This window comes from Henckelia pumila, chromosome 3, assembly GCF_033568475.1.
Source record: "Henckelia pumila isolate YLH828 chromosome 3, ASM3356847v2, whole genome shotgun sequence".
Taxonomy (NCBI): Eukaryota; Viridiplantae; Streptophyta; class Magnoliopsida; order Lamiales; family Gesneriaceae; genus Henckelia; species Henckelia pumila.
The window spans coordinates 201,465,849-201,492,236 of NC_133122.1; the positions used below are offsets into that span (position 1 = coordinate 201,465,849).

Sequence of the window (26,388 nt, forward strand, 5' to 3'; positions counted from 1 at the left end):
GAATTGTAGTCGGGGATTCACCGCTTACCTTCGGGTATGGATATCCTATGTGATCTAATGCATATGTAGCTTGAAATATCTTATCAGAGTAGGTGGTAATTAAGAAAGGGTTTCTTGAATTATACCTTCAATGAAACTACAGCATGACACATCGTTATCGATTCATTGACAACTCTCGATAAACCAATGGTTTTCGAATCGGTCGGGATATATGAGTTGAAGGGACCGTACTGTACGCTAACCATAATTGAATGGTTCTTGCAGGCATTATCATTTGATACATATGGAGTCATGTAAGCGATGTTGCTAGATATTTAACATGATTGGTTGGATACTATCAGACTTGAGTATTCTGACGTTCTTATTATCAAGGAGTTGATAAATAAGAATGGAGCTAATAGGGTATGCTCATATAAGGGACTTGTTGATCCCGAATCACATGGAGATGTGAACTCACTGCTAGTTGTATCAATGAACCATTGAGGGTCATACAAGTACTAGCTTTCTAGATCCCGTTGATAATAAAATTAGTTCAATGTGTTGAACGACTTATAAAGGAGTTTATACATGAAATAAATTAGAAGTATGACTTTTAAAGGAGAATAAATGGGAAAGTAACTTTTAATTTGTGAATGTGTTTCAAGATTAAAAGTTGACTTAAAAATAATTATTTTTGAAAATTGTGATTTTCAAAATCTTTATTATGAACTTAATTAAATTAATTCAAGAGTTGAATTAATTAAACACTAGTGGACCTTGTAGCTAAGTTGTTCACAACTTGGTTGGAGTCATTTCAAAAATATTAAACATCCACAACTTGTAGCTAGTTGTTCACAACTTTTTTACCTACCATTTCAAAAGCTAAGTTGTTCACAACTTGGTTGGAGCCATAAATCAATCTTTTAAGATTGATAGGTAAAAAATTTCTTAAACACCCTATGGATGTTTAATATTTTTGAATGTTATACATGTGCTCGGTTTTTACATAAAAAAATTTTAAACATCCGTTGCGCTTCCGGGCACAAGAGAACCGATCCAACAACTGGCGCCTAGGATATGAGCTGTAGCCTCTGGGAATCAAACCGTTGGACCCAACCACTCACTCCTAACTTGACGTGGATCTAGGATATCCCCTGAAACACTAGAGCCTGCATGACCCGTCGGTCAGAGTGACTCTCAGTACCCCAACCGTCCAATAGGGCTGAGCGACCCTACTCAACTAGCTCATCTCAAAAAATTTTCAGACACAATATGATATACAAATGTCTCATAATATATCCATGCAATAACATGCAAATCACGACACATAAATGCAAGACATAAGCATACATATCTGCTGGCCATCGAGGTTCCAAGCCTACCATCCAGCACTACAATGAAAAATACTCATGCATCATATATTATGCTCTAAAAGTTTAAACTAAGCTATTACATGCTCTCTAATATTTTTAAGCATCCAAAGTTATACCAGCATCCGTCGTCAGTCCGCTGATGGCGACAGCCCCCAAAACTTGGGCACAACTTCGCTACTATCCCCGTAGTGCTCCGCCCCTCTCGGCCTTCCTGTAGGACGCCTAAAAAGTCCCAAATCTGAATTAAAAAGCTAGGAACGAAAGAGAAGAGTGAAGTGAGCGAGAGAAAATGAGCCTCGGCACCCCTTTTATAGACGGCGATCGGAACCTCCGATCGCACGATCGGAGATTCCGATCCGATCAAAACGTCCGATCCCTGCTTTCGATCTCTCTCATCCAACCACGTGTCCTTCCTTCTAGATTCTGGCTGCCGACAGTCTGATCGGAGCTTCCGATCCAATTCGAAGCTTCCGATCTCGATGACGTCACTACTTACAAACTATTTCGGAAAACTGGCATTTGGTGACGATCGGAGCTTCCGAACGTACCTTGTGCTTCTGAAATGGAACTATGGCTCTGATCTGTTCGGAGCTTCCGATCTACTCGAAGATCAAAGCTCTTATCGGACCAAATTTTGATCGTTCTGGATACATTTCTCAATTCCTTAAACCTATTTGAAAATATCTTAATCATGGTTTACCTCTCTTAAACATGATTACTTGATTAATTATCACTTAATCTTTAATTATAGATACGGATCACTACAAATATTGAGCAACAACTTAAAGATTTCAAGTGATGCTTGCAACATGGGGAGTAATTATAATGACTTGTTTATGATTTCCCAAGTGATTTTTCATTACAAGGTTTTTGATGAGTCAGTCAACAGGAAACAAAAGATGTCATACTCTTTTTCTTTCACTGGATTTTTATCCCATTATGTTTTTTCTAGTAAATTTTTAACGAGGCACATTCGTCTTCAACAGACATCCAAGAAGAAATATCAATTGTTTTACTCATTTTTCTTTCGCTCAGGTTTTTGTTCCACTAGGTTTTACTGACAAGATTTCAACGAGGCAATACTTGATTCTCCATGAAGTTCCTAAGAAACTGTCCAACGGAAATAATCATCTAAGGAGAGTGTTATGATATGATTTTGAATATAGATATTATAAATATAGATTTTTGGTTAAGATAGATATCTCAGTCTTATCTATTACATATTTGTATTTTGAAATTGTATCTTATAATTAGGAGTGCATACTCGGAACTTACTTTTCTCTCCATTTTCTTCTGCTCTCTCTTTTCTTATTAAATTTATAGGGAATATAGTCAAAACGGTCCTGTAAGTTTGTCCATTTTGTGTTTTGGTCCTGTAAGTATTTAATTTTGGGTTTTAGTCCTATAAGTTAAGTTATATTTTGGTTTTTAGTCCTTTCTTATAGAGTGTTGTCGTGTCGTCAGTACTTACGTGACATTGAGAAATGATGATGTGTCTGTTGTGACATCAACACTTGAATGTCATGTTTTTAAAACCAGACCGGGCCGACCGGTTCGAAAAAACCATTTTAACGGTTGAACCGGTCAAGACCAACGAAAAACCTTAAAATCGGTTTTTCGATTTTTTTTAAAAATCAGTTTTTTTAATTTTAAAACCTTAATTTAAAATTTTATTACGTATATACATAATTATTTGGAATTTATATTTCTTTAAGAATATTATTTTATTAATATTAGAGTTTTTTTAATTTATTTATTTATTTTTTAAAAGATATATTAATAACTAATATTTTAAATATATTTATATAGTTTTTTTAGTTTAGGAAAATATATTTTTTCCTCTTTATATACATTTTTCAGATTTTTATAATTTGAAATATAGTATTCATTATATTATATTATATAAACGATTTTTCGGTCCGACCGTCCAGTTAAAACGGTCCAATAAGTTGGACAATTTTTTTAAGTTAGACCGGTTCGATCACCGGTATGGTTATAAAAACATTACTTAAATGAAAAATGACTAAAAATCAAAGCATAACTTAACTTACAGGACTAAAACCCAAAATTGAATACTTACAAGACCAAATCACAAAACTAACAAACTTACATGACTATTTTGCGTATTATTCCAAATTTATAACACAATAAACAAATTCAATTCAATAATAATTTAGGTGAATTTTAAATACAAAAAATGGACATATAAATTCTAATATTTTGTATTTCAAAAATCCGCATTATTTTGGAAGCAATAATAATAGTAGCGTAAAGAATGAAGTAGTGGTGCGTAGGGTTGCACGCTGAAGCAAATTGCTTAAGTAGTGTTTGAAAAGTTTCTTCGAGCTAATTCTTAGCTTTTCCTTCGTAAAATTTTGTAAAAAAAAAATTGATAAATACTTCTCAAAAGCTCCACAAACGCTACCTTACTTGGACAGAATGGGGATGTAATGCGACTATGCGAGCAATGCGTCTCGTGGTCTGTATTCGACCTCATTTCATATACAACATTCTCTTATCCATATTGCTTCCTATATCTTATTATACTGCACTTTTTGTTTTGTTTTGTTTTGTTTTTGGGAAACTAATTTGCCACCATGGAAGCTTGCTTTTTCTCCTCCAATTCCTTCACGAAAACCATTGAATTTGTTCCTCCAGTAAGGGCTAGGATCCCCATTACTTACAAAAGGAGAAGGCTGAATCACTATCAGTATCAGTCTATACCTTTATCTGTAACTTGTATGTGTTGTTGTACAGTGATTTCTCAATTCACTCTTAATTTTTCAAAGTAACGAATAAATTTCATTCACAGGTTGCCAATCATCAGAAAATCCTTCCGTCAAATCCGACTGGCGTGCTTTCCGAGCAAATCTCGTAGCCAACGAATCACAATCCGCTCCGCCAAATCCAATCCCATTTGGATCCAAGTGGGCCCACACGATCCACGAACCGGAAAAAGGCTGCCTACTGATTGCGACGGAGAAGCTAGACGGTGTCCACATCTTCGAAAGAACGGTGATCCTCCTCCTGACCACCGGCCCCATCGGCCCGACCGGCCTCATCCTCAACCGGCCGTCACTCATGTCCATCAAAGAAATGAAGTCGTCTTCTTTGGACGTTTCGGGCACATTTTCGGATAGTCCTTTGTTCTTCGGAGGGCCACTGGAAGAAGGGCTGTTCTTGGTGAGTCCCAAGGAAGAAGAAGGAAACACAGAGATTGTGGAGAAGAGCGGTGTTTTCGAGGAGGTGATGAAAGGGTTGTACTATGGTACTAAGGAAAGCGTGGGATGTGCGGTGGAAATGGTGAAAAGGGATATGGTGAAGGTCGGGGAGTTCAGCTTCTTCGATGGATATTGCGGGTGGGATAAGGAGCAACTGAGGGATGAGATTAGGGCCGGCTATTGGACTGTGGCCGCTTGTAGTCCTGCTGTTGTTGGGCTTACAAGCGTGGGGAGTATTGGGCTTTGGGAGGAGATTCTTGGTCTGATGGGCCGGAGGAAAGTGTCCTGATGTGACGTCGAATATTCCTTTTTTTCTTACGCCAAGAATTGTTGTAAATATAAAATCTTGTCTAGTTCAATGTTGTTTTGTTGCTGATTTATATTCTTCATTACAGTATGATTTTGTTGTGAGATGCTGATTTTTTCAAATTGTATGATCTCCATCTCTCGTGGGATTCCAAAATCACTCGAAAAATCCTACCTTTTTCTCTCAAGGAAAGTCCATTCTGTTTATTTTTCTGACTTGACCCCCGAAAATCGCAGCTCTGCTTCATTTGCCATCCCCGCAGGATTTGCATCAGACCCCAATTCCTTAAAGAAGCTGCATGCTTGCATCATCGTACGGGGTCTTGAACAAAACTCACTTCTTGGCCCCAGGACCCTCTGCCCCTATGCAAACTTCAACCACTTTACAGAATCCAGATCGGCTTTTGACATATTTATTAATGGCGATATAATACCGCTTTGGAATTCAATTATTGTGGGATACTTCAGAGCGAGTGAATACGGTGATGTTTTAAGATTGTGTGTTGCATTGAGGCAGAAATATATTGGAATTCATAACGCAGCGATTATTTTTGGGTTGAAAAGTTGTGTCGAGTTGGGCAGTTGTGAATTTGGAAGGAATGTTCATGCTGACGCCTTTAAATTTGGACTGAGTAATGATCGATATGTGGGTTCATCATTGATTGGATTTTACAGCAAGTGTGATCTATTTAAAGAAGCGGCTAAAGTGTTCGATGAAATAAGTGATAGAGATGTTGTTGTCTACACTTCAATGATAGCAGGATATGCTCAGCTTGGGGATCATTGTGTTTTCAAAGCTTTCGCAGTTGCACGTGACATGCAGAGGAATGGATTTGAGCCTAATAGGGTGACTTTGGTGAGTTTACTCCAATGTGCGTCGCGGATAGGTTCAGTCGATAAAGGGAAAATGATTCATGGTTATGCAATTAGAAGAGGAATTGGTGGCTTAGATGAAGTTTTTGAAACAAGTCTTATGGATATGTATGTAAAGTGCAGTCATCCGGATAGGGCTGCTGTAGCGTTTGACCGGATGAACAAACGGTCAATTGGTTCTTGGAATGCTTTGATTACTGGTCATCTTCGGTTTGGTCATCAATTAGATGCTTTGAATCTCTTTCACCAAATGGTACGTGAGAATTGTGGGCTGGATTCAATTGCTATAGTGAATGGATTGTTGAGTTGTGCTGGTTTGGGGTATTTTCTTTTAGGAAAAAGTATTCATTGCTTTATTATTCGAAAAGGAGTCCATTCTGATCTAGTTGGTGCCACAGCTTTGGTTGATATGTACTCAAAATGTAAACATATAAGGGGAGCGACGTATTTATTTTACAAAACCAAGGTTAAGGACTGTGTCTTGTTTAACGTGATGATTGCAGGTTATCTAGACAATGGGTTTGTGTTAAGAGCCATGGAGACATTTCAAGAAATGGTGGCTAAGTTTGTTAGACCAAATGCAAGTACCATTGTCATTGTGCTTTCTGCAATGTCCAACATAGCGGAAGACAAAAGGAAAGGCCAAAGTATTCATGGATACATTTTCAGGCATGGATTCGAAGGAAATACTGAAGTTGCAAATCAGTTTATAAACGTGTATGCGAAATGGGGTGTCATTGAAACAGCTAGAAACATATTTGAAAGGATAAAGGTCAAAGATAGTGTGTCATTTACATCAATGATCACAGGGTATGCGAATCTTGGCCTTTCTAACGCTGCAATGGCTCTATTCCGGTTGATGCAGAGAGAAAATCTGTCTGCAGATTGCGTCACTTTCACAAGTCTGTTGCAGGCATTGAACCAGCTTGGATCTGTCATATTAGCAAGAGAAGTACATGGCCATCTGTATCGAGTATTGCTGGAGAACGATGTGGTGTTAATGAATTCCTTGATTACCACATACAGTAAATGGGGAAAATTGGAAATGGCCAGCAGTTTGTTTGAGAACATGGCTGAGCACAATTTATCATCTTGGAACACTATGATAGCTGCATATGGGATTCATGGAAACGGTATTAAGGCACTCGAATTGTTTTCCCGAATGACGATTGTGGAGGTTTATCCCGATGAAACAACAATAAAATCAGTTCTCTCTGCCTGCAGCCATTCTGGTTTGATAACAGAAGGGTTGCATATTTTCAACACTATGATCGAGGAATACGGTATAGTTCCATCAGAAGAGCATTATGGTTGCGTTGTGGATTTGCTGGGACGTACAGGGGAGCTAGAAGAAGCTTACAATCTTCTTAAATGTGTGCCATTATCACAGAAGAAGACTTCGATTCTTGGAGCTTTGCTCGGTGCTTGCAGAGTTCATGGGAACATGGAAATAGGTGAAAGAGTAGGAAAATGGTTATTGGACAAGGATTCTTGCGATGCAAGTGCGTATTGCTCGGTGTCAAACCTGTATGCCGGAGGCTGGAAATGGGATGAATTGGCAGATTTAGGAGCTGTCGCGAAGAGAAAAGGATTAAAAAGGACTCCTGGATATAGTCTTGTGAACTATAAATAACATGCTCCGTTTCCCATTTTTGTACATATCATGGTATTATTTTATTTTCTTCGTCTTCTTTGCCTCCCATACTTTTCTAAAACCAACAGCCAACGGCGAGTCAAATCATGAATTTCCTATTTATCCACATTTTTTATCCGTAAAATCGAAAGTTTCATGTATGAAATATGAAAATATCACAATGTGACAAAATAAGCACGTGACTACATCCTGAAAATAACACTAGGATTTATAAAATAACAGAAATTTTTTATTTTACCAATTGAACTAACAATATTCCTGGAGATCAACACAACTATAAAACACCTCATCGATTTATCAAAATTTGATAGGTTCCGGTGAACCCATGTGTAGCTGAAAGTGGGAAATTATAAATTAAAACATGATGATAATTATATATGTATCACAATGATGAAACAGGTTTTCCGAAAAATAGATAACCCAAATGTGTAACGACCCACTGTATCAAGACGAGTCTTTTCAGCGTGCTTATGTCCTCACTCACACGCACCCTGGAAAACTTCCCAGGGGGTCACCCATCCTATAATTTCCCCAAGTCAAGCACGCTTAACTTTGGAGTTCTTATGTGATGAGCTCCCGAAAAGAAGATGCACCTTCTTGATATGAGCAGTACATATGAAATCTTTTTAAACCCTCCTCAACTATGTAGTCCCATACCTACACAGTCTCAGAATCCCCTCTCATTCCGGCACGGGATCGGTTCATTCATGTCTCCCTCCGCCTAGAAGCCTACCAGGAGCCGCTCATTGTCCGTGCAACCTCTTGGCACCGGCGATCACTCCCTGCCTCCTCAGCCCCGGGCGTCACATGCCCACCAGCTTCCGCTTGGTTCGTCCCCGAACCATACCGTACTAAGAGAGGTCGGCTTTGATACCATTTGTAACGACCCACTGTATCAAGACGAGTCTTTTCAGCGTGCTTATGTCCTCACTCACACGCACCCTGGAAAACTTCCCAGGGGGTCACCCATCCTATAATTTCCCCAAGTCAAGCACGCTTAACTTTGGAGTTCTTATGTGATGAGCTCCCGAAAAGAAGATGCACCTTCTTGATATGAGCAGTACATATGAAATCTTTTTAAACCCTCCTCAACTATGTAGTCCCATACCTACACAGTCTCAGAATCCCCTCTCATTCCGGCACGGGATCGGTTCATTCATGTCTCCCTCCGCCTAGAAGCCTACCAGGAGCCGCTCATTGTCCGTGCAACCTCTTGGCACCGGCGATCACTCCCTGCCTCCTCAGCCCCGGGCGTCACAAAATGAGATCAACGTTATTGGGCTGCAAAAGTAGTGACACCCTTTATATTTTTATGCCTCGTTACTGGGCTGCATCTAAAGGACAAAATGAGCCACTTTCAGCAAAGCAAGATATTAAATACAATTTAACCCATAATAATTTATACAAGACAAATCCAATGTACAGAACAATGCATCATAAACACGATCCCTATTCAATCAGATTAGTTGTATCAGTTGTCTGTATCGTAGCTTTGGTGTTTTGCATACTAGAGTCCTGTCCATGTCGCTTAATATCATGGGATTTGATGAATTCTTCGATTTTTGTCTTCAACTCTACATTGGGTATTAGCATGTCTCCAGTGAGATGAGATCGATTGAATGGATCGGTCTGATGATTGCAAAATCAAAAAAGAAAATTAAAATATCATTAGCCCTGGTTCACAAAAATTAACCCGAGGAAAAGATAGCCAAAATGTTCGATCTAAATAGTGTGTCATCTTTTACTTTATGCGGAAAGATCAATGCGTCCTTGATATATGGCAGCATTGATTAAAAGACGTGCTGGTGGCAAATATTAATGGAATAGAAGAGCAAACACAAGTGTGAAACAAGAAATATGAATTGAGGAAAAGATAGAGGCGACTGTCATACACTATCACTCAAAAGATGCCTCTGAATAACATGTCGGTCCACCGTGATTTTTGACGAAGGCAAAATTACAGGATCCCTCATCAAGGTGTACTGAAACCCAAAAAACAATGAAATTAATATTCAGACAAACCCATTCATAAACAGTCAGTCACATATGGAAATGTGTTTCACACGTGAGGTAATTGGTCCTGATTTACCTGAATGGGATCTAGGAATTCATCCGGTATGTCTCCAAGGGCAGCCTCAGCATCCATTGCCTCTGAAGCGACAAGTTTCGCTTTTGCTCCAAGGTCAACAAACTCTTGAATGATTTTCGCATCTTCGCCAATTCTCCTCAAAACATCAGCTGCAGCACCAAATAACTGGCAGTGGCAGCTCCCAAAGTATATCATTGCTCATTTCGATCATAAATAAACTTTCAATGGGGAGGATTGGCGGAGAATAAACAAGTGTTCTAAAAGGTGTCGCTTATGACCGCCTAGGCGCTAGGCGGTAACCGCTTATGACCGCCTAGGCGCTAGGCGGTAACCCATCGTCCCGATTTTTAAACAGCTAGTTGATGTCTTTGGGTGTTACTACATTAATCGGCATTCTAGACCGCCTAATCGCCGCTTAGACGGCTAAAAATCTGCCTAGGAGACCACATAGACTAATATATAATATATTATTTATTTTTTAAAATTTTAAATTTTTTAAAAAAGATTATTTTTCATATTTTCCCATTAATTATTATTTGATTATTATGAAGAATATGCCATGAATTTTGAGTTTTAATTCGATACGAGAAATGATTGGAGAAATATTAAGATGAACAAGACTACTTGGATATATAGCCTAAAAAGAAAAAACCACCTATGCGCCCCACCTAAGCGTCCAGACGGTGGGTGACCGCCTGCCTACCACTTAGCACTTTTTAGAACATTGAAATAAATTATACTAAGCAAAGCACGTGCAGCAGTATGTGCCATAAATTGTTTGGTCTAATTCATTGTTTATGCTATTATCAAATTTCCAGGTAGAAGATTGGCTAACTTGTCGATTAAAAAAGTCAAAATTACGTTACATTACCTTACAGGTGGATTGATTCATTTGATTTGGAGGGAGGGATTTGATAAATGAATTTCAAATGACAACCATCATGGGTTTATTTAAAATGGATTTAAAATTAACTTGAATTTTGTCTATCCAATGGCATCAAGGAATTTGAAATCATGAATAGATAAGGATAAATAGATAGACAGAGAGGGAAATGTGTTCCGAGAAGATTACCTGCTCGTTGTATGATCGACCATCTTTTGTTATGGCAACTGCAAAATTGTTCTCCTTATCTCCTCTCTCCAGGTTGACATATATATTTACTATCTTTAAACACAATAAACTTACAATAAGAATTCACATCATGATTTTCATATATATATCTGTACAGTACAGGACAACAAGCAAAATTTTCGCTTAGAGGCACAAAGAGAAACTTAATCACAGAACAGAGTATTGTAGGATGCCATTGCTGCAGATTTTAATTGCAAGAGATCACATGGTGCAAACGTTATGTGAATCATACAAAATTTTATTAATTACAGAAACATTAACGTTCAGCGAGAGCCCATAGTTGTTAAGGGCGCAAGGTGCACTAAGGCGCAAAAGGGTCCCGGAGTCTGAGGCGCAAGGCGAGGCGCGCGCCTCTTATCGAAACAAGATACACTATTAATTTTTCAGAAAAATATATTTATTTAATGCTATTATATGACAAAACACTATTATTGAACTAATTAAGCTAAGCAAAAATACATCAGATCACGAAAATCTTTCACACTGTGTTTGGATACCTAAAATATATGATTTGGAATTGGAATTGGAATTGGAATTGGAATTGGAATTGGATTTGGAATTGTATTTGGATTTGGAATTGGATTTGGAATTGGATTTAAATATATGGAATTGGAATTCCATTTTGGTGTTTAGAAAAAAAGTTAAATATATTTTGGAATTTGATGGTATAAATTTTATATAAATGATATTTTGTAAAAAAAATTTGAAGAAAACTTAAATTTAATAACCAACGTATATATATTTATTATTAAAATATTTTTATTATTTTTGTAAACCCAAATCCCGTGAAATCCCATGAAACCCGACCAATTTTATAAGGATTTCAGTTAGTTAAATGAAATCTCATGAAATCCCTTAAATACCAATCCCGTTTTGAAGTCTCGTTTTGCCAAACACTAAAACGGTATTTTCAAATCCAAATCCCACCAAATCTAATGCAATTCTGTGATTCCAAACACAGTGTCATTCTCGCATATTTCTCTTTTACTTTTAATTTTCTAAAGTAGAATACTGAGATTTTATTTTTAGTATGTTGTGTGTATTTAAGAAATCTGCTACTACTGGCTGACTTTTTCTATACGTTTATTTTTCTTTTTTACCATAATAAGTGTAGGGAAATTTTCTCTACTAGTTTGCCAGTCAATCAATTTAAATTCTAGTTTAAGGCAGATTGACAATTTAGATCCTGGTTTATAGTTGTTATCTATCTATAAATGTAATTTTCAAATATTTTGAGAAATAAAACCTCCAATTAAATGATCTTTAAACTAAAAAGGGAAAATATATGACTTTCCTTAGCCCATTTATTTTATTCTAGGGTTTGATAGGCTTTCCTTTTATTATCTTAAAATTTAAAATAGAAAAGAAATGAAAGAAAACAGAAAAAAAAAAACTAAGCGCGCCTCAGTGGGCTGCCTGGGCTCGCCTTATTCAACCGCTGCGGCTGGGAATATCCCAGGCGCAGAGGGGTCGCCTGGTGGCGCGCTCGTCTTTAACAACTATGCGAGAGCCTGCAGTTAACACCCACGTGAAGGTGTTCTGCTCCCAGGCTCTTGAAATTTATGCAAGAAAGAGTTATTTCAAAGTTGTTCAAGGCTCTAACCTTGACATAATCATTTCAAACAATTGAAGAAACAACAAAAGAATCCTGTCATGATTGTACATCAACCAATATTTCTAACGGCTCATTCTTCACAATAAAATATTCTTAACGTGGAATACAACTATAAGAATCATAGGCATGAAAAAAGTGATATATATACCTGTTTTAGCAACAATTTAGGTCGAAACTCGTACTTCTCAGGGTCTTTTAAGCTAAGAGATTTTCTCTGGGGCCCCACAAGTTGTAACAAAAAGTAATTCAGCATGCTAGCAACTCTTTCGACCTGGACAAAAGCAGATCTGTGATGAAAGTTATAACAACATTTCAGAACACATTGAACAATCAACAACAAAATCTACCATCTCTGGAAGTAGAAAAGGAGCTGTAATCTGCTCTGACGTAAATGCCATCATGCTCACATCTTCATTTGCCAATTTCATATCAATCCTAATGATCTACAAATACCAAGAGAATTCCAGTCCATGAGCATTTTCAACTTCTAATAAACCATAAATTAGGAAGTGAAACTGACATTCTCCTGAGAGTGGAACAACCGAGTTCTCTCCTGCCTCTCTTGGGCTGGTCTTCTCTCCCATTCCGCTGCATTTGACATCTCTGCTTCCAGTTCTTTATGTTCCAGAATTTTATTAAGACTTTCATCCAACAGATAAATACTATCATTGATCAAAAAGTTCAGAAAGTTCAAATAGACACCCTTCTCTTCTTCCTTAGCAATCTGGAACAGCATAAAATATTAAGCATGAGATTCATTAAAGACGTATTAACAAGGCAAGCGGAAACCAGATAGCTTATGTGGAAAATTTACCTTTCTCCAGACATTGCGGTGGCTAGGAACCTGCCATAAGTATTCAAGGAGTTCGGCGATATTGTGACGGATGTTAAACTTGTCATAGAACTGAACGTGGCACAATTCAAGTCAGAAGTGCTCAAACACACAAAAGCAACAAAACATGCTGTTGTAGTACATCAAGAAGATAGAAGCTATTGATCGAGGTCAGTGGCAGTAGAGAGGTACATTATATGTGCCAGTATGAAAGAAAAACACAAAAGAAGAATAACGTGGGAAAAAAAAAACTTTTGCAGCCGATGTATTCAAACAATTGCTAGTCCACATGATTTCTAAAAGTAGAGGAACCAGAGTCTACATTTACTTGAGCTATCTGCAATCCTGGTTTTGATAATATTAGATTGTTCTACATTATGTAAGACACATGATTCAGATACATGTGACCTCTATGCATGACTATTATGCATCTTCCAAAATTTTTTTGTTACAGATCCAATCATACTCACTCTGGCCCAAACACGTGCCTAAAAGAGAAAGCCCGAGAACACATGGAAATCGTTCAATGATAGCTAATCTCAAAGAAATCCGACTGGCAGCGTTCTAAAAATGGGCCTAGGCGCCGGCCAACCGCACCGAAAAAGTGCTAGTCGGCCAGCCTAGGCGTCATTGGCGGGACTAGGCGCCTAGGCAGCCTTAGGCGTCCTTGGCGGGACTAGGCGGGACTAGGAAGCCCTAGGCGGCCTTCCTTGGGCGGAAATGATGTTTTTGGGGCTTTTAGATTATAAGCCCAATAAAAAAAACTAGGGAGTGTCAAAAATAAACCCAACCTGTCAGCCCGACACAAGTCGACCCAAAAAGTATCAGGTTATGGTTGGGGTTTTTTGGTTCAAGTTGACCCGAAAGCTAACCCAAAAAAATTAATTGGGTTTCGGTTGGGTTAGGGTCAACCAACCCGAAACTTTTTATTATTATTATTTTTATGTAAAATTAAGAAAGATTTCCTACATTTTAATATGTTGTATGTTTGAAAAAAATTAATTGTATATTGATATAGTAGATTTTCGTCATTTAATGTTTATTTTTGTACAATTTTGATTTTTTAAAATTAAAATAAATTTTATTTTTTGTAGTAAATATATTTTAAATTTTCTACGACTAGACTTTCAAATTTATATTATCTATAAGCTTAGATTTTTTTATTATTTGTTTAAATTAAATATTACTATTATTATTGCGTGTTTTGAATTTTATTTAATTATTTTTAAAAAAATAAATAAAATCGGGTTGGTTCGGATTAGTCGGGTTTGGGTTGGCCATTTTCGGGTTGATTCGGGTTCAGGTTGAGAATTTTTTAATAATTTTTTCGTCAACCCGACCAGACCCGAACCCACCCAACCCACCTGAATTGACACCCCTAAAAAAATTGACGAAAAAATTTATTCACTCTTCCACAAAAACCCTTTCAACACCGTTTCCAAAGAGAAGAGAAGAAAACTATGGAAAACAACAAGTAGAGAAATTTATGGAGAATAAGTAGAGTAAACTTGTGTTATTTTATTAGTTATGTAATTTTGAACTCATTCTAAATTTGATTTTATCGTTTTGGAGTTATAATATGTGATTTATTATATTATACCGTGGAATCCGCCTAGCGGCGCCTAGTCCCCGCCCAAGGGGCCTAGACGCTAGGCTGGCCTGGCGCCCTATGTTGCATGGATACGGGTACGGGTATCGGATCAGATATGATACGGGTATGATGATACGAGAAATTTTAAAAATATAAAACATGATACCGCTAGGATTTAAAAAATATATAATATTATATATATCTAGGATACGGCGGCGAGCAGAAAACTTCAAGGTCCAAGGAGTGGTGTTGGTGATGATAGACAATGAGAACTAGAGAAAGAAGAACTGACGAACCGAAGAAAGAATCGATGACTTAGGGCTTTTAAGCCCAATTCATATTAATATATTTATTAAATAGTCCTCATACATTTCTAATTTTTCAATTGAACCCTTAAAACTTTTAATTTTTTGCAATTTAGCTCAAACGTACCCAGAAAACGTACCCAAGTCGTACCCATGCCGTACCCAACTGGTCAAACTTGGAAAAGGTCAACGACACGGGTTTTGCCGTATCCGACACGCGGATAGTACCCGTGCCGTACCCGTACCCGATAAATTTTTTTGGAGTACCCATGCTACAGAGCTGGCGCCCGACTAGCGCCTAGCGAATTTTAGAACCTTGGTGACTGGTAAGTCAGAATTAGATTGTCAGAGAATGATTTGAGTCCCAATAGATCTGTAACCGGAAATTATCTCATCTAATCCACTTCCATCATTGAACTTATGAAGATACCAAGAGAGTTAACAATAAAGTTCAAATAAGAGCTGAAATTGGAGAATATTTGACATTATATGTTCGATATTTCTTGTAATCCGGAGTTTGTATCAATTTACAAGCATCCTTGTCGAACACACTCTAATTATTTAAACGTTACTTTTGCAGACTTGAAAATTTAGGATCATACATATACAAACCAGGGGGATTAAACACTGAACATTTGTTACAACATTTTTCTCATCCTGGCTGTTGCTTCCTTGTGTTACTGGCCAATACCCTTCAGATTTAATAGTATCGGCATCTTCAAACTGTTTGCTACTACTATGAAGACCATTATAAATTGACCATAATTCATATAGAAATTAAAAAGTAGATTGTATTTTTCTGTTACACTAGTAAACAAAACTAATAGTTCTTTAAAACTCTAATGCCCATGCTATCGGATTATAATGTTTATTGGTTAACACACAAAGTGAAGCATCACACTAATTTTCACCAGTAAGTAAACTAAACATATTGAGATACATCTAAGAGGATAAATTTAAAGCTCTATGCTGGTATACAATGCATACCCCAAACAATAATCACCTGAGTATGGGAACCTGTGAATTCAATATCCACGTAAAGCTTCAGAAGATTCCTCACAAGATATTCAAGAGACAATTGATGTCCTTCAAACAATGTTTCCGTTGCCTTTGAGCCACTGCAAATACAAATTTATTTAATACAATCAGTTAAGGACTGGAGAAGACATCAGCAAACAGTATAATGAGGTTGTTGTGGGCAAAAAAGAAGAGGGTCACGTAGAGGGTGAAAAGCCCAAAATTAAATATGTATATTCTAGAAGAAAGTAGAGGGCACACGCACATGTGAGAGAGGGAGTATATAAGGAAAGAATATTGTTAGAGGGGAGTCAGTTAGTTTCTTTTCTTGCTTGTCAAGTACTAGCGTGAGCTAGGGTTGTACAGAGACATTTCTCTGGGAGTTCCTTTTATTTCATCTAAATATATTCAGTTTATATTCAATTCTCATTGTGGTTGCAACATTTGGACCGACCTGCCGGATCTTATCGACGGAGAAGATACGGCGATGGCAACCACACGTTCAGAGAGTAGGATTGAAACCAGAGTGGAGGCATTGGAAAGGATGATGTTGTTGATGCAGGAAACCATGGAAACAATTGGGAAAACCGTGAGCGAGATACCAACCCTCAAGTCCATGATAGAGCAGTTGAATATGACGAAGGGGAAGGAGGTGTCGGATCAAGAATCGGGTGACCAGCCAAAACAAACGAGAGACTTGAGGATCCTCCCTATCAGGAGAATATTTCTGATGGGAACAGATCTGGGAAGGGGGGTAGTTTCGAGGTGAAAGAGGAAGTGAAGCAGGTGATGAGACGAATGGAGTTACCTGGGTTTGATGGGATTGATCCTTTGGGTTGGTTGGGGAAGGCGGAGCAATACTTCGAGTTGCAAGGCACTGCTTCCGGCAACAGCTTAAAAATCGCACATATATGTATGGAAGGGCCGACTGTACGTTGGTTCCGATGGATCAGCTCGCAATTCCCGAACATGAGTTGGGATCGGTTTGCAGAGGAGCTTATCCGGAGATATAGTGGAAGGAAAGCCATGAACCCATTCGAGATGTTGGCATCCTTGAAGCAGGAGAATCAGACCGTGGAAACCTATATTGAAAAGTTCGAAGTTCTCATGGCGCAAATCGGAGACTTACCAGAGCGACAAAGTTTAGGGTATTTCCTTAGTGGGTTGAGGGACGAAGTGAAGAGAAGGATGAGAACGTACGAGCCCAAAACTATAATACGGGCCATTGACTTGGCCCGCAGCATTGAGGAAGAATTATATGGGGATACCCTAATCCAGCATGGGCATCATTCTACAATGGGCTCTAATTTCGAAAAACGGGGCGGGTACTCACAGGGTATATACATTCGGGCCCAAAGCAATGATAGAGAAGTGCATCGGCCCAGTCCTTACCCTGGGAATATGTCGCGGCCTGAAGTTTTGGGGGATAATTCATTGCGTCGACCACAAAGCCAAAGTACTGTACAGAATTTACGCTCAGGTTCTGTCGGGCCAGATAACAGTGGTCAGGGGAGGGGAGCTGCGACCCGGGTTTCTACCCAGCGAGCCAGAGATGAAAAAATTATCTCCCACCAAGAGTATTTAAGCCGTAAAGAAAAAGGGCTTTGTTTCAAGTGTGGGGAGCCTTTTCACCCACTACACAGGTGCGCTTACAAGTCTATGAAGGTGATTATTATAGCAGATGAGGAGGAGGAAGATTTAGAGAATGCGATGCAGGGTCCAGGAGAGGTGGCGCTAGAAGAGTACATAGAATCACCTATGGTGGAGTCCAACACCCTCGAACTTCCTCTATCTTCAGTGGGTGGTATTACTCAGCCACGCACCATGAAGTTGAAAGGCAAATTATTGAACACTCCAGTGGTAGTAATGATTGACAGTGGGGCCAGCCATAATTTCATTTCGAAGGGGCTGGTAAGGAAGTTGGGGATTGCTGCTGATAATGGGGTTCGGTTTGGTGTGTGTTTGGGTGATGGGTGCAAGGTGGAATGTCAAGGGGTCTGCAGGTCTTTACGGCTGGATTTGGGGGTTTGTCAGGTGGAAATTGAAGGGTATGTTTTTGAATTAGGAGGGGTTGACCTCATATTGGGAGTAGATTGGTTACGCACATTGGGGGATGTGGTGGTGAATTGGGACAGTATGCACATGAAATTTTTACAAGAAGGTCGAGGAGTAGAATTAAAAGGCGACCCATCTCTTAACAGGTCGCCCGCATCTCTGCGGTCTATTACAAAAATTACCGAAGTGGAATTTTGCGGAGTGTTGTGGTCGAAGAGGAAGTCGTTGGAAACAGACGAGCAGTGGGACAAGGGGATAAGACAACCAGAGGGACTGGAGGATATTATTGGGGAATATGACTGCTTATTTGAACTTCCACAGGGTCTGCCACCACAACGAATACTGGATCATTCCATTAAAGTAAAAGAGGGGAGTGGTCCAGTGCAAGTAAGACCGTACAGGTATGCCCATCATCAAAAGGATGAGATAGAAAGATTGGTGGCAGAAATGCTTCGAGCAGGGGTTATACAGCCTAGTTGTAGTCCTTATTCAAGTCCAGTCATTTTGGTAAAAAAAAAGGATGGGAGTTGGCGTTTTTGTGTAGATTACCGGGCATTAAATGACATAACAATTGCAGATAAGTATCCAATACCCGTGATCGATGAGTTGCTGGACGAATTAAATGGGGCTGTGTGGTTTTCCAAACTGGATTTAAAGTCCGGATATCATCAAATCAGAGTGCAGCAAGAAGATGTGCATAAGACAGCATTTAGGACTCATGAAGGGCATTATGAGTTCCTTGTAATGCCTTTTGGCCTTAAAAACGCACCTGCCACGTTTCAATCCACCATGAATGAGGTACTCAAGCCTTATTTGAGAAAATTTGTGCTTGTTTTTTTGGATGATATTCTGGTTTTTAGCAAGACTTGGACAGAACATTTGGGACATCTACGAACAGTCTTGGAAATATTGTGGAAGAACCAACTGTTGCTGAATCGAAAAAAATGTTACTTTGGGCTGAAGGAGGTGGAGTATTTAGGACACATTATCTAGGGAGAGGGGGTCGCAGTGGACCCTAAGAAAATTGAAGGAGTGAGGGCTTGGCCAGTGCCTACTACAACTAAGGGAGTGAGGGGATTTTTGGGGCTGACCGGATACTATCGTAAATTCATTCGTGATTATGGCAAAATCGCCAAGCCATTGACGGATTTATTGCGTACGAACTGTTTTATATGGAATGAAGGTGCTCGATAAGCATTTGAAGAGTTAAGAAAAGTGGTGAGTTCGGCCCCCATTTTGAGAATGCCAGATTTTTCTAAGGAATTTGTCATTGACTGTGATGCATCAGGGAGAGGGGTTGGGGCAGTTCTAGCCCAAGAAGGAAGACCTATAGCTTTCTTCAGCAAGGCTTTAGCCGACAGAGCATTATCCAAATCCACCTATGAGAAGGAGTTGATGGCCTTGGTCTTTGCGATCCAGCATTGGAGACCGTATTTGTTGGGAAGGAGATTCACAGTGATGACAGACCACAAAGCCCTAAAAAGTTTGTTGCAACAGCGTATTTCTACTCCGGACCAACAACATTGGTTGGCCAAATTGATGGGGTACGAATTCGACATCAAGTACAAGTCCGGCAGTAGTAATGGAGCGGCTGATGCTCTTTCAAGAAAGATTGAGGAAGTGGATCTCAAGAGCATATCAATACCAGTGTGGTTAGAAGCTGAAGAATTAAGGGAAGTCGTGGGGAAAGATCCTAAGTTACAATTTTTAATTAATAAAGTAAGTCAAGGAACAAAGATGAGTGGGAGGTATTCTTTGGTTAATGGGTTCTTGTTGCACAGAGGGAGGATAATGATACCCAAGGGGTCAGAATGGATTAAAAAAATACTGGAAGAGTCACATGCTACATCGGTGGGAGGTCATTCGGGAGCATTAAGGACGTTTAAGAGAATTTCCAGCGGTTTTGTTTGGCAAGGAATGAGGAAGGATGTGGCACGATATGTTGCGGAGTGTACGGTTTGTCAAAGACAGAAATACGAGGCTACTAAACCTTCTGGATTGTTGCAGCCATTACCTGTTCCGAATGCAATTTGGGAAGATATATCGATGGACTTCATTGTTGGTTTACCGAAATCAAGGGGGTTTAAGGTGGTGATGGTGGTGGTAGATCGGCTATCGAAATACGGGCATTTTCTGCTTCTTAAACATCCTTTTACAGCAAAAGGGGTAGCAGAATTATTCACAAGAGAGATTTTGCGGCTTCATGGGACTCCAAAATCAATAGTTAGCGACAGAGATCCTGTATTCATGAGTCAATTTTGGACTGAGTTTTTCAGATTGCAGGGTACTACACTTAAGATGAGTTCCTCCTACCATCCGGAGACGGATGGGCAAACCGAGGTATTGAATCGGTGTTTGGAAACCTATTTGCGGTGTTTTGCATCGGAGCAACCAAAAACATGGGCGATGTGGATCCATTGGGCTGAATTCTGGTATAACACATCATATCATACGGCTGCGGGGATGACACCCTTCGAGATTGTTTATGGAAGACAACCACCAAAAATTGCACAGTTTTGGGCCCATGAAACAGCAGTGGCAGCTGTATCTCAAGAGCTTTCAGACAGGGATGAGCTTTTGAGGCAACTCAAATATAACCTACATAGAGCACAACAGAGGATGACTAAACAAGCAAATGCTCACCGGAAAGATGTTTTCATTCAAGAGAACGACATGGTGTTTCTGAAGTTAAGACCTCATAAACAGCAATCAGTATGTCGAAGGGTTTATCAGAAGTTGGCTCCTAGATATTACGGACCCTTTCGGGTGCTGAAAAAGGTGGGCAACGTGGCTTATAAGCTACAGCTGCCTGTTGGTTCCAGAATTCACCCAGTATTTCATGTTTCATGTCTGAAAAGAGCTGTGGGCGGTATGGTGTCTGTGCAACCATTACCTAAGGGTTTAGATTCAGAGTTGACAGTGGAGTTTGAGCCAGAGCAAGTTGTGGCTCGAAGAATGAAACAGATAGGGGGAGAAAAAGTGCAACAGATGCTGATTCGTTGGAAGGGCAGGCCATTAGAAGAAGCTACTTGGGAGGAGGTGGCTGCGTTTGCTTCACAATTTCCGACGTTCAGCCTTGAGGACAAGGCTGCTTCGAGTGAAGGGGGTATTGTTGTGGGCAAAAAAGAAGAGGGTCACGTAGAGGATGAAAAGCCCAAAATTAAATATGTATATTCTAGAAGAAAGTAGAGGGCACACGCACATGTGAGAGAGGGAGTATATAAGGAAAGAATATTGTTAGAGGGGAGTCAGTTAGTTTCTTTTCTTGCTTGTCAAGTACTAGCGTGAGCTAGGGTTGTACAGAGACATTTCTCTGGGAGTTCCTTTTATTTCATCTAAATATATTCAGTTTATATTCAATTCTCATTGTGGTTGCAACAGAGGTTCACTTCATCAAAGAATACCTTCTCCGAGGCATCCAACAATTGAGGACTTCTACCATTTTAGCTCTTAGATAAGGATTTCTGATGTAGTCAACGCTAGCCATGAACATAATGATGAAGTTCATAAAATCATCCTGTTTAGAAAAATACAAAATAAGCTATGTATTAAACACATCAGCTGATAAAAAGATCCTAAGCAAAAATAACAACGGCAACAAAATAATAGAAAAAGTAAAAAATTAATCCCCCGGTGTACCAGGATAACCCCATCCAGAGCTCTAGGAATTCGTGAAGCATAAATAAGCAACTCCATTGTGTCTTCCACAAAATGCTCTGGCATTGAGGAAAATTCCATTGGGCAAGGTGATTGTAAAGGCATTTTAAAACCACCTACTAACCCAACCAACCAAACTACCATTAGGCGGTAATAAGACAAAGCACGCTGAAGGAGCCCTCCATCCTACATTATAAAGGAGCAAACATTGAAGTCAACACGTAAGTAGAGACATGATTTACCAAGAGGTCAACAAAATGATGAGCAGGACCAAATAACTTCATAAAAGAAAAACAATGGCCCTCCTGGATCAACTATTTTTGGGCAATACCTGATGTGGCCCAGATTGGATCAGGAACTTACAATTATTTGACTAATTCTAAACAGCTTATATATTTTGTAAAAGAGGCAACCCAGTAATTCAACCAAGCCTGGTATACAACTTGAGAAAGAAGGGTGAAGAATAAACCAACTCCTACTAATTAGTAATATGTTATATCCCTATATAATAGGCTATTGCTTCGCTAACACAATTTCAGGATGGCAATTAAAATGTATAACAAATTAAATGAATCAGCTGCCTTTATTATTACAATGTCGAGGATGAACGAAACTTTAGTAATCATATGCATCAGTTCTCAAATAGAGACACAAAATATAAGACTGATACACGTGCACCTCAAATATGTGCCACGGCTTCAATTAATAGCAATATGGTACAGCACAAATTTTGAATACCCTTAGCATCTGAGCTTCATAGCATAACTTCTCCTGTGAGTACAACTCAATTTCTTTTTCAAGGCGTGATATATCTTGCTGCAGTTGTGGAGAAGGGGATTGCTCTAGCATGGCTTTGAAAGAGGATAGTGTATCTTCAGATCTAGAAATGTCCTAAATATAAAATATAACATCTGAATTAAACTTTTAATCACTCCAAAATAATACAGAATTTACTGAAACAACTTTCCTGGTTGATCCAACCACTAGGCACAACCTGAACAAGATTTTTGAAGTCGGAAAATGCTTTCAGCAGCCCCAAGTTAAGCACCCTAGCAGTCATGAAGAAGCATTCACAAATGAATGGATATTTGGCATTTCCACTACTTGTGGAAACAGGATTCTTGTTTTGGATAGAAGGTACATTAGCTTTACTGCTAGAACTTGTAGCTTCTTGAGATTGTAGCAACCGATATTGTTCATCGTTATTATTTGCTGCAGTATCAACTTTTGCAGCATTATTATTAATCCACTCAGATAATTCTTCCGATGATACATGCAGAGCTGTCAATCCTCTGGAACAAATTTATCAAAGAGGCAACAACATCTTGAGTATTGTCAAAAATAATTGCTAAGAATAAAAGATACATCTATTACCTCAGCTCCAAGCGGTTACAGTGAAACACATATTTAGGATCAATTTTTTCCCTTTTAGATAAATTGGCATCAAGGAATGGCTCACACAGACGAAGCATCACAGCACTGAGATTTACAAACATGCCAGAACTAGCACAAGATAAAGGATCGACCTGTAAACAAATCCCACATAATGAACAGTTAAACTTACAGCTGAGCATTACCACATACAGTTAAAGTTACAACTGAGCATTACAAGTACAACCACCAAACTATTTTACGGTGAACAGAGATACCTGCAAATGAGCTCTTGAAGAGTTCCTATTGATAACCTCTGCAATGTACTCAAGAACATTATCGCGAGTATTTGTATTCTTAAGCAGGCACATGAGAACCTCCGCCAACACATCATACAAATTGTTCATCACAGTTTTGATAGTTGTAAAGGATGATAGAAGGTCCGCAGGACGTCGAGTAGATGCTTCTGAGAAGCACTGTTGACTGGCATTACAAGAAAAAATTGCCCATTAATGAACAGCTTTTACCCAAAAAGGGGTGCTAGAGTACATCCGCACACGTATGACTCAAAGAACATTGCAGAAGCTTCAAATTTACAACTTAAAATGATGAACTCCATAAGTTTCAGAAAGAGTTGTATTACTAGTTTACTACCAAGTCTACGTGTTTGTCCAAATCATATCACAACATCACTTAATAAAAAAAATTTTACATCTTTAAACAATCTGAGAAACTAGCATAAAATGGCGAGTGGTGGACACAAACAATGGAGGCAAAAAAAAAAAAAAAAAAAAAAAAAAAAAAGAAATGTCACTTACCCAACATCAGGTTCACTCTTGAAGATAGCATGATCAGGTAATGCACTAACATGGAAAAACGGCCCCAATATACTGGTCATCTCAATCACTCTCCCGTTCAAATAAACGCCCTTGGGAATCCACCACGGATGATTGACTAAAGCTTTTGCCCCCACTGGATAGTTCACCAACAGCAACAACGCCCTCAATGGTTGCTGAAAGTTCCCCAGCGCAGAAACTTTCAAGACACTCCCTCTCAAATCCTCATACAACTGCTTTAAAACAGGTTCCATCGAATCATAATCCGCATCTCTAAAAAATTCTTCCAAGAACCCTGGAGGACACGAAATTCCAGAACTAGTCCCTCCAAAAGCATCAAGGTTACTCCCAACCTCAGAAAAAACCAAGGGCAGCAATGGCGAGACATTCGATTTAGTCGTTTGGTGATTCGGAAACATATCAGGATTCCCCAAGTGAATTCTACAGTAGGAAACTGCCATTTTCTTAGCTTGCTTCACCACTAACTCCATCTCTCCTCTGACGTTTTTATCCTTCATGGACGCGATTTTCTTCCCTTCATCGTAGGCGCGACGATAGCAATTGAGCAAGTACTGAAACGGCGGCTCGGCGGCGGGGAAGTCGCCGGATAGCCGGTCGATTACCACTCTCTCCATGACTTCTCGCGAAAGTTTGAGGTCCTTACCCTCGCTCAGAAGCTCTGCGGCGGTCATCTCTAGATATACAATTCGAGAATCGTTCTCCATGGAATCGAAGAGAGAGACAATGAATATTTTACGGAGGATTACATCCTCGATTTCTGCAGGGGTTCTTTGAGGCCTTTGAGTCGCCATGGCGGAAGAACCAACCGCTTCCAGTGAGTTCACAAATCAGGGTTTATGTGATTGATCCAAAATCACCTGAATTTCACCAACACTTTATAGAGAAGAAGAAGAAGAATGTCAATGGGCCAAAGCCAAATCCTAACTTTGTTGGCCGGTTCGACACGGTTCAGAACACGGTTCGACCTTTCACAAAAGCACAACCCTTAGCCATCACCTTCTTTTAACGGTTCCATTCATGAACCGTCGGTTATGGTTACGGTTCAATCCTTATAATTTCAAAATAATTTATAATTTCAAATCTTATTTACATTTTTTAAATCTCATTTTTAAACAAAAAAATATTTTATATTTACAAAAAACTAATTTGAAAAGATTCAACTTTTATGAATTATACCTATACTTTTAATAATAGAGCATCAAAATTAATATCGGCTTTTTTTGAATATATACACATAAATTTCACGGGGTGTAGAGGAATCAAAGCCCACATAGTTCCCTTACCTTTTAACCTTTGGAAGTGGAGTAGCTCGATCACTTCCATAACTTGTTCCTGTTGTAGTAGTTTCTTCGGTATCAAAATCTACATTTTCATAGCCTGATCTCGTTCCTTGTACTCTTTTTGCAGCTCGTGTCCAATCATCTAACAATGCTTGGGCTTCTAAAGAATTTGGATTTAATTTTGATTGTCTTACATCTAAAATGTTACCACCTGCACTAAATGCTTGCTCCACAGCAATAGTTGACACGGGACAAGCTAAGATCTCCTTTGCGATGATTGATAAAATTGGAAAACTTTGTGTCTTTTGCGACCACCACCGCAAAATATCGAATTCTTGTTCATCATCTATTTCACTAAACTCAAAAGAAATGCTGAAATAATTCTCAAGTTTTTGTCTAGAACTTGATGATCCTTTTGGGCGTTTAATACACTCTTTTAATAGAAGTTATGCTTTTGTGAGCCTAAAACTGCAATAAGTATCAGTTTTAGTGTTTTGTATTCCAGATTCATTTTTGTACACCATATTTTAAATTATATTCATTATAAATTTTATGTAAGCAATTTCTAACTCGACCTACTATCAAAGAAGGATCAGGTGAAGAGATATTTTAAATGGAATTAATGCATCATAATACATTGTTAACATTTCATCAAAACATCTAATTTACATCTAGGATCTAAAACGAAGCGACTAAGAAAACTTCATGAATATGATAAAAATATTTATGTCATTTAAGTTTCATTTTTCCACTGTAGAACCCAAATATTCATTAGTAATATATTCATAAAAAATTAGTGCTATATTGCAATAATTTACTAAAACTAGATGAGGTGGGATAATAAAATCCAGATAGTTGTTCAGTTGCATTATTAATTACCTCTAAAATTTCGCAAATTGCCTTACATACGTTCCATTGATTCAAGAATAGATAAAAACTAGAATTTCCACCATGTTGTGCAAAAAATGAACATAACAAGTCCTTGTATTCAAATGAATCTTGTAGTAAATATTTATATGTCGAGTTTCAATGATTTGGTATATCTCGTGGGAAATTTCTAGATCGCATACCATTAGCCTTACAAAATTTGCCCATTGTTTCATTACATTTGGATGAGCCCATAAATAAGACAAGGCCGACCTAATTGGTTTAATATGCGTATCTAATTATTTTAATCCATC

At 38.7% G+C, this 26,388-nt stretch overlaps 3 protein-coding genes across 3 annotated transcripts; 2 read left to right on the plus strand and 1 right to left on the minus strand.

The window, feature by feature from the left end:
- The first annotated feature begins 3,797 nt into the window (after nt 1-3,797).
- On the plus strand, nt 3,798-4,951 carry LOC140890563 (uncharacterized). The gene is made up of 2 exons (XM_073298438.1): nt 3,798-4,091; nt 4,165-4,951. Exons 1-2 carry the CDS (start codon nt 3,950-3,952, stop codon nt 4,860-4,862), a joined length of 840 nt encoding a protein of 279 aa, XP_073154539.1. The 5' UTR covers nt 3,798-3,949; the 3' UTR covers nt 4,863-4,951.
- Nucleotides 4,952-4,985: 34 nt separating this feature from the next.
- LOC140890562 (putative pentatricopeptide repeat-containing protein At3g01580) lies at nt 4,986-7,439 on the plus strand. Its single transcript, XM_073298437.1, has one exon. It carries the CDS (start codon nt 4,986-4,988, stop codon nt 7,383-7,385), a length of 2,400 nt encoding a protein of 799 aa, XP_073154538.1. The 3' UTR covers nt 7,386-7,439.
- Nucleotides 7,440-8,777: 1,338 nt separating this feature from the next.
- On the minus strand, nt 8,778-24,819 carry LOC140886418 (probable ubiquitin conjugation factor E4). Its single transcript, XM_073292995.1, has 16 exons — nt 23,889-24,819; nt 23,349-23,553; nt 23,074-23,225; nt 22,694-22,991; nt 22,438-22,590; nt 21,682-21,885; nt 21,447-21,559; nt 15,974-16,088; nt 13,057-13,146; nt 12,763-12,966; nt 12,590-12,685; nt 12,391-12,513; nt 10,568-10,660; nt 9,496-9,660; nt 9,299-9,388; nt 8,778-9,035 (listed from the first exon to the last, which is right to left on the minus strand). Exons 1-16 carry the CDS (start codon nt 24,716-24,718, stop codon nt 8,856-8,858), a joined length of 3,111 nt encoding a protein of 1,036 aa, XP_073149096.1. The 5' UTR covers nt 24,719-24,819; the 3' UTR covers nt 8,778-8,855.
- Between the last annotated feature and the right edge of the window lie 1,569 nt (nt 24,820-26,388).

Bases quoted from the DNA above. Each gene is read 5' to 3' on its own strand.
- LOC140890563 (XM_073298438.1), top strand. From the start codon at position 3,950: ATGGAAGCTTGCTTTTTCTCCTCCAATTCCTTCACGAAAACCATTGAA. The intron at 4,092-4,164 runs GTATGTGTTGTT...TTTCATTCACAG, and splicing joins TATACCTTTATCTGTAACTT to GTTGCCAATCATCAGAAAAT.
- LOC140890562 (XM_073298437.1), top strand. From the start codon at position 4,986: ATGCTGATTTTTTCAAATTGTATGATCTCCATCTCTCGTGGGATTCCA.
- LOC140886418 (XM_073292995.1), bottom strand. From the start codon at position 24,718: ATGGCGACTCAAAGGCCTCAAAGAACCCCTGCAGAAATCGAGGATGTA. The intron at 16,089-21,446 runs GTATTCTTTGAT...TTGTATTTGCAG, and splicing joins TGTTGGATGCCTCGGAGAAG to TGGCTCAAAGGCAACGGAAA. The intron at 12,514-12,589 runs GTAGATTTTGTT...GCTTTTGTCCAG, and splicing joins CTTTTCTACTTCCAGAGATG to GTCGAAAGAGTTGCTAGCAT.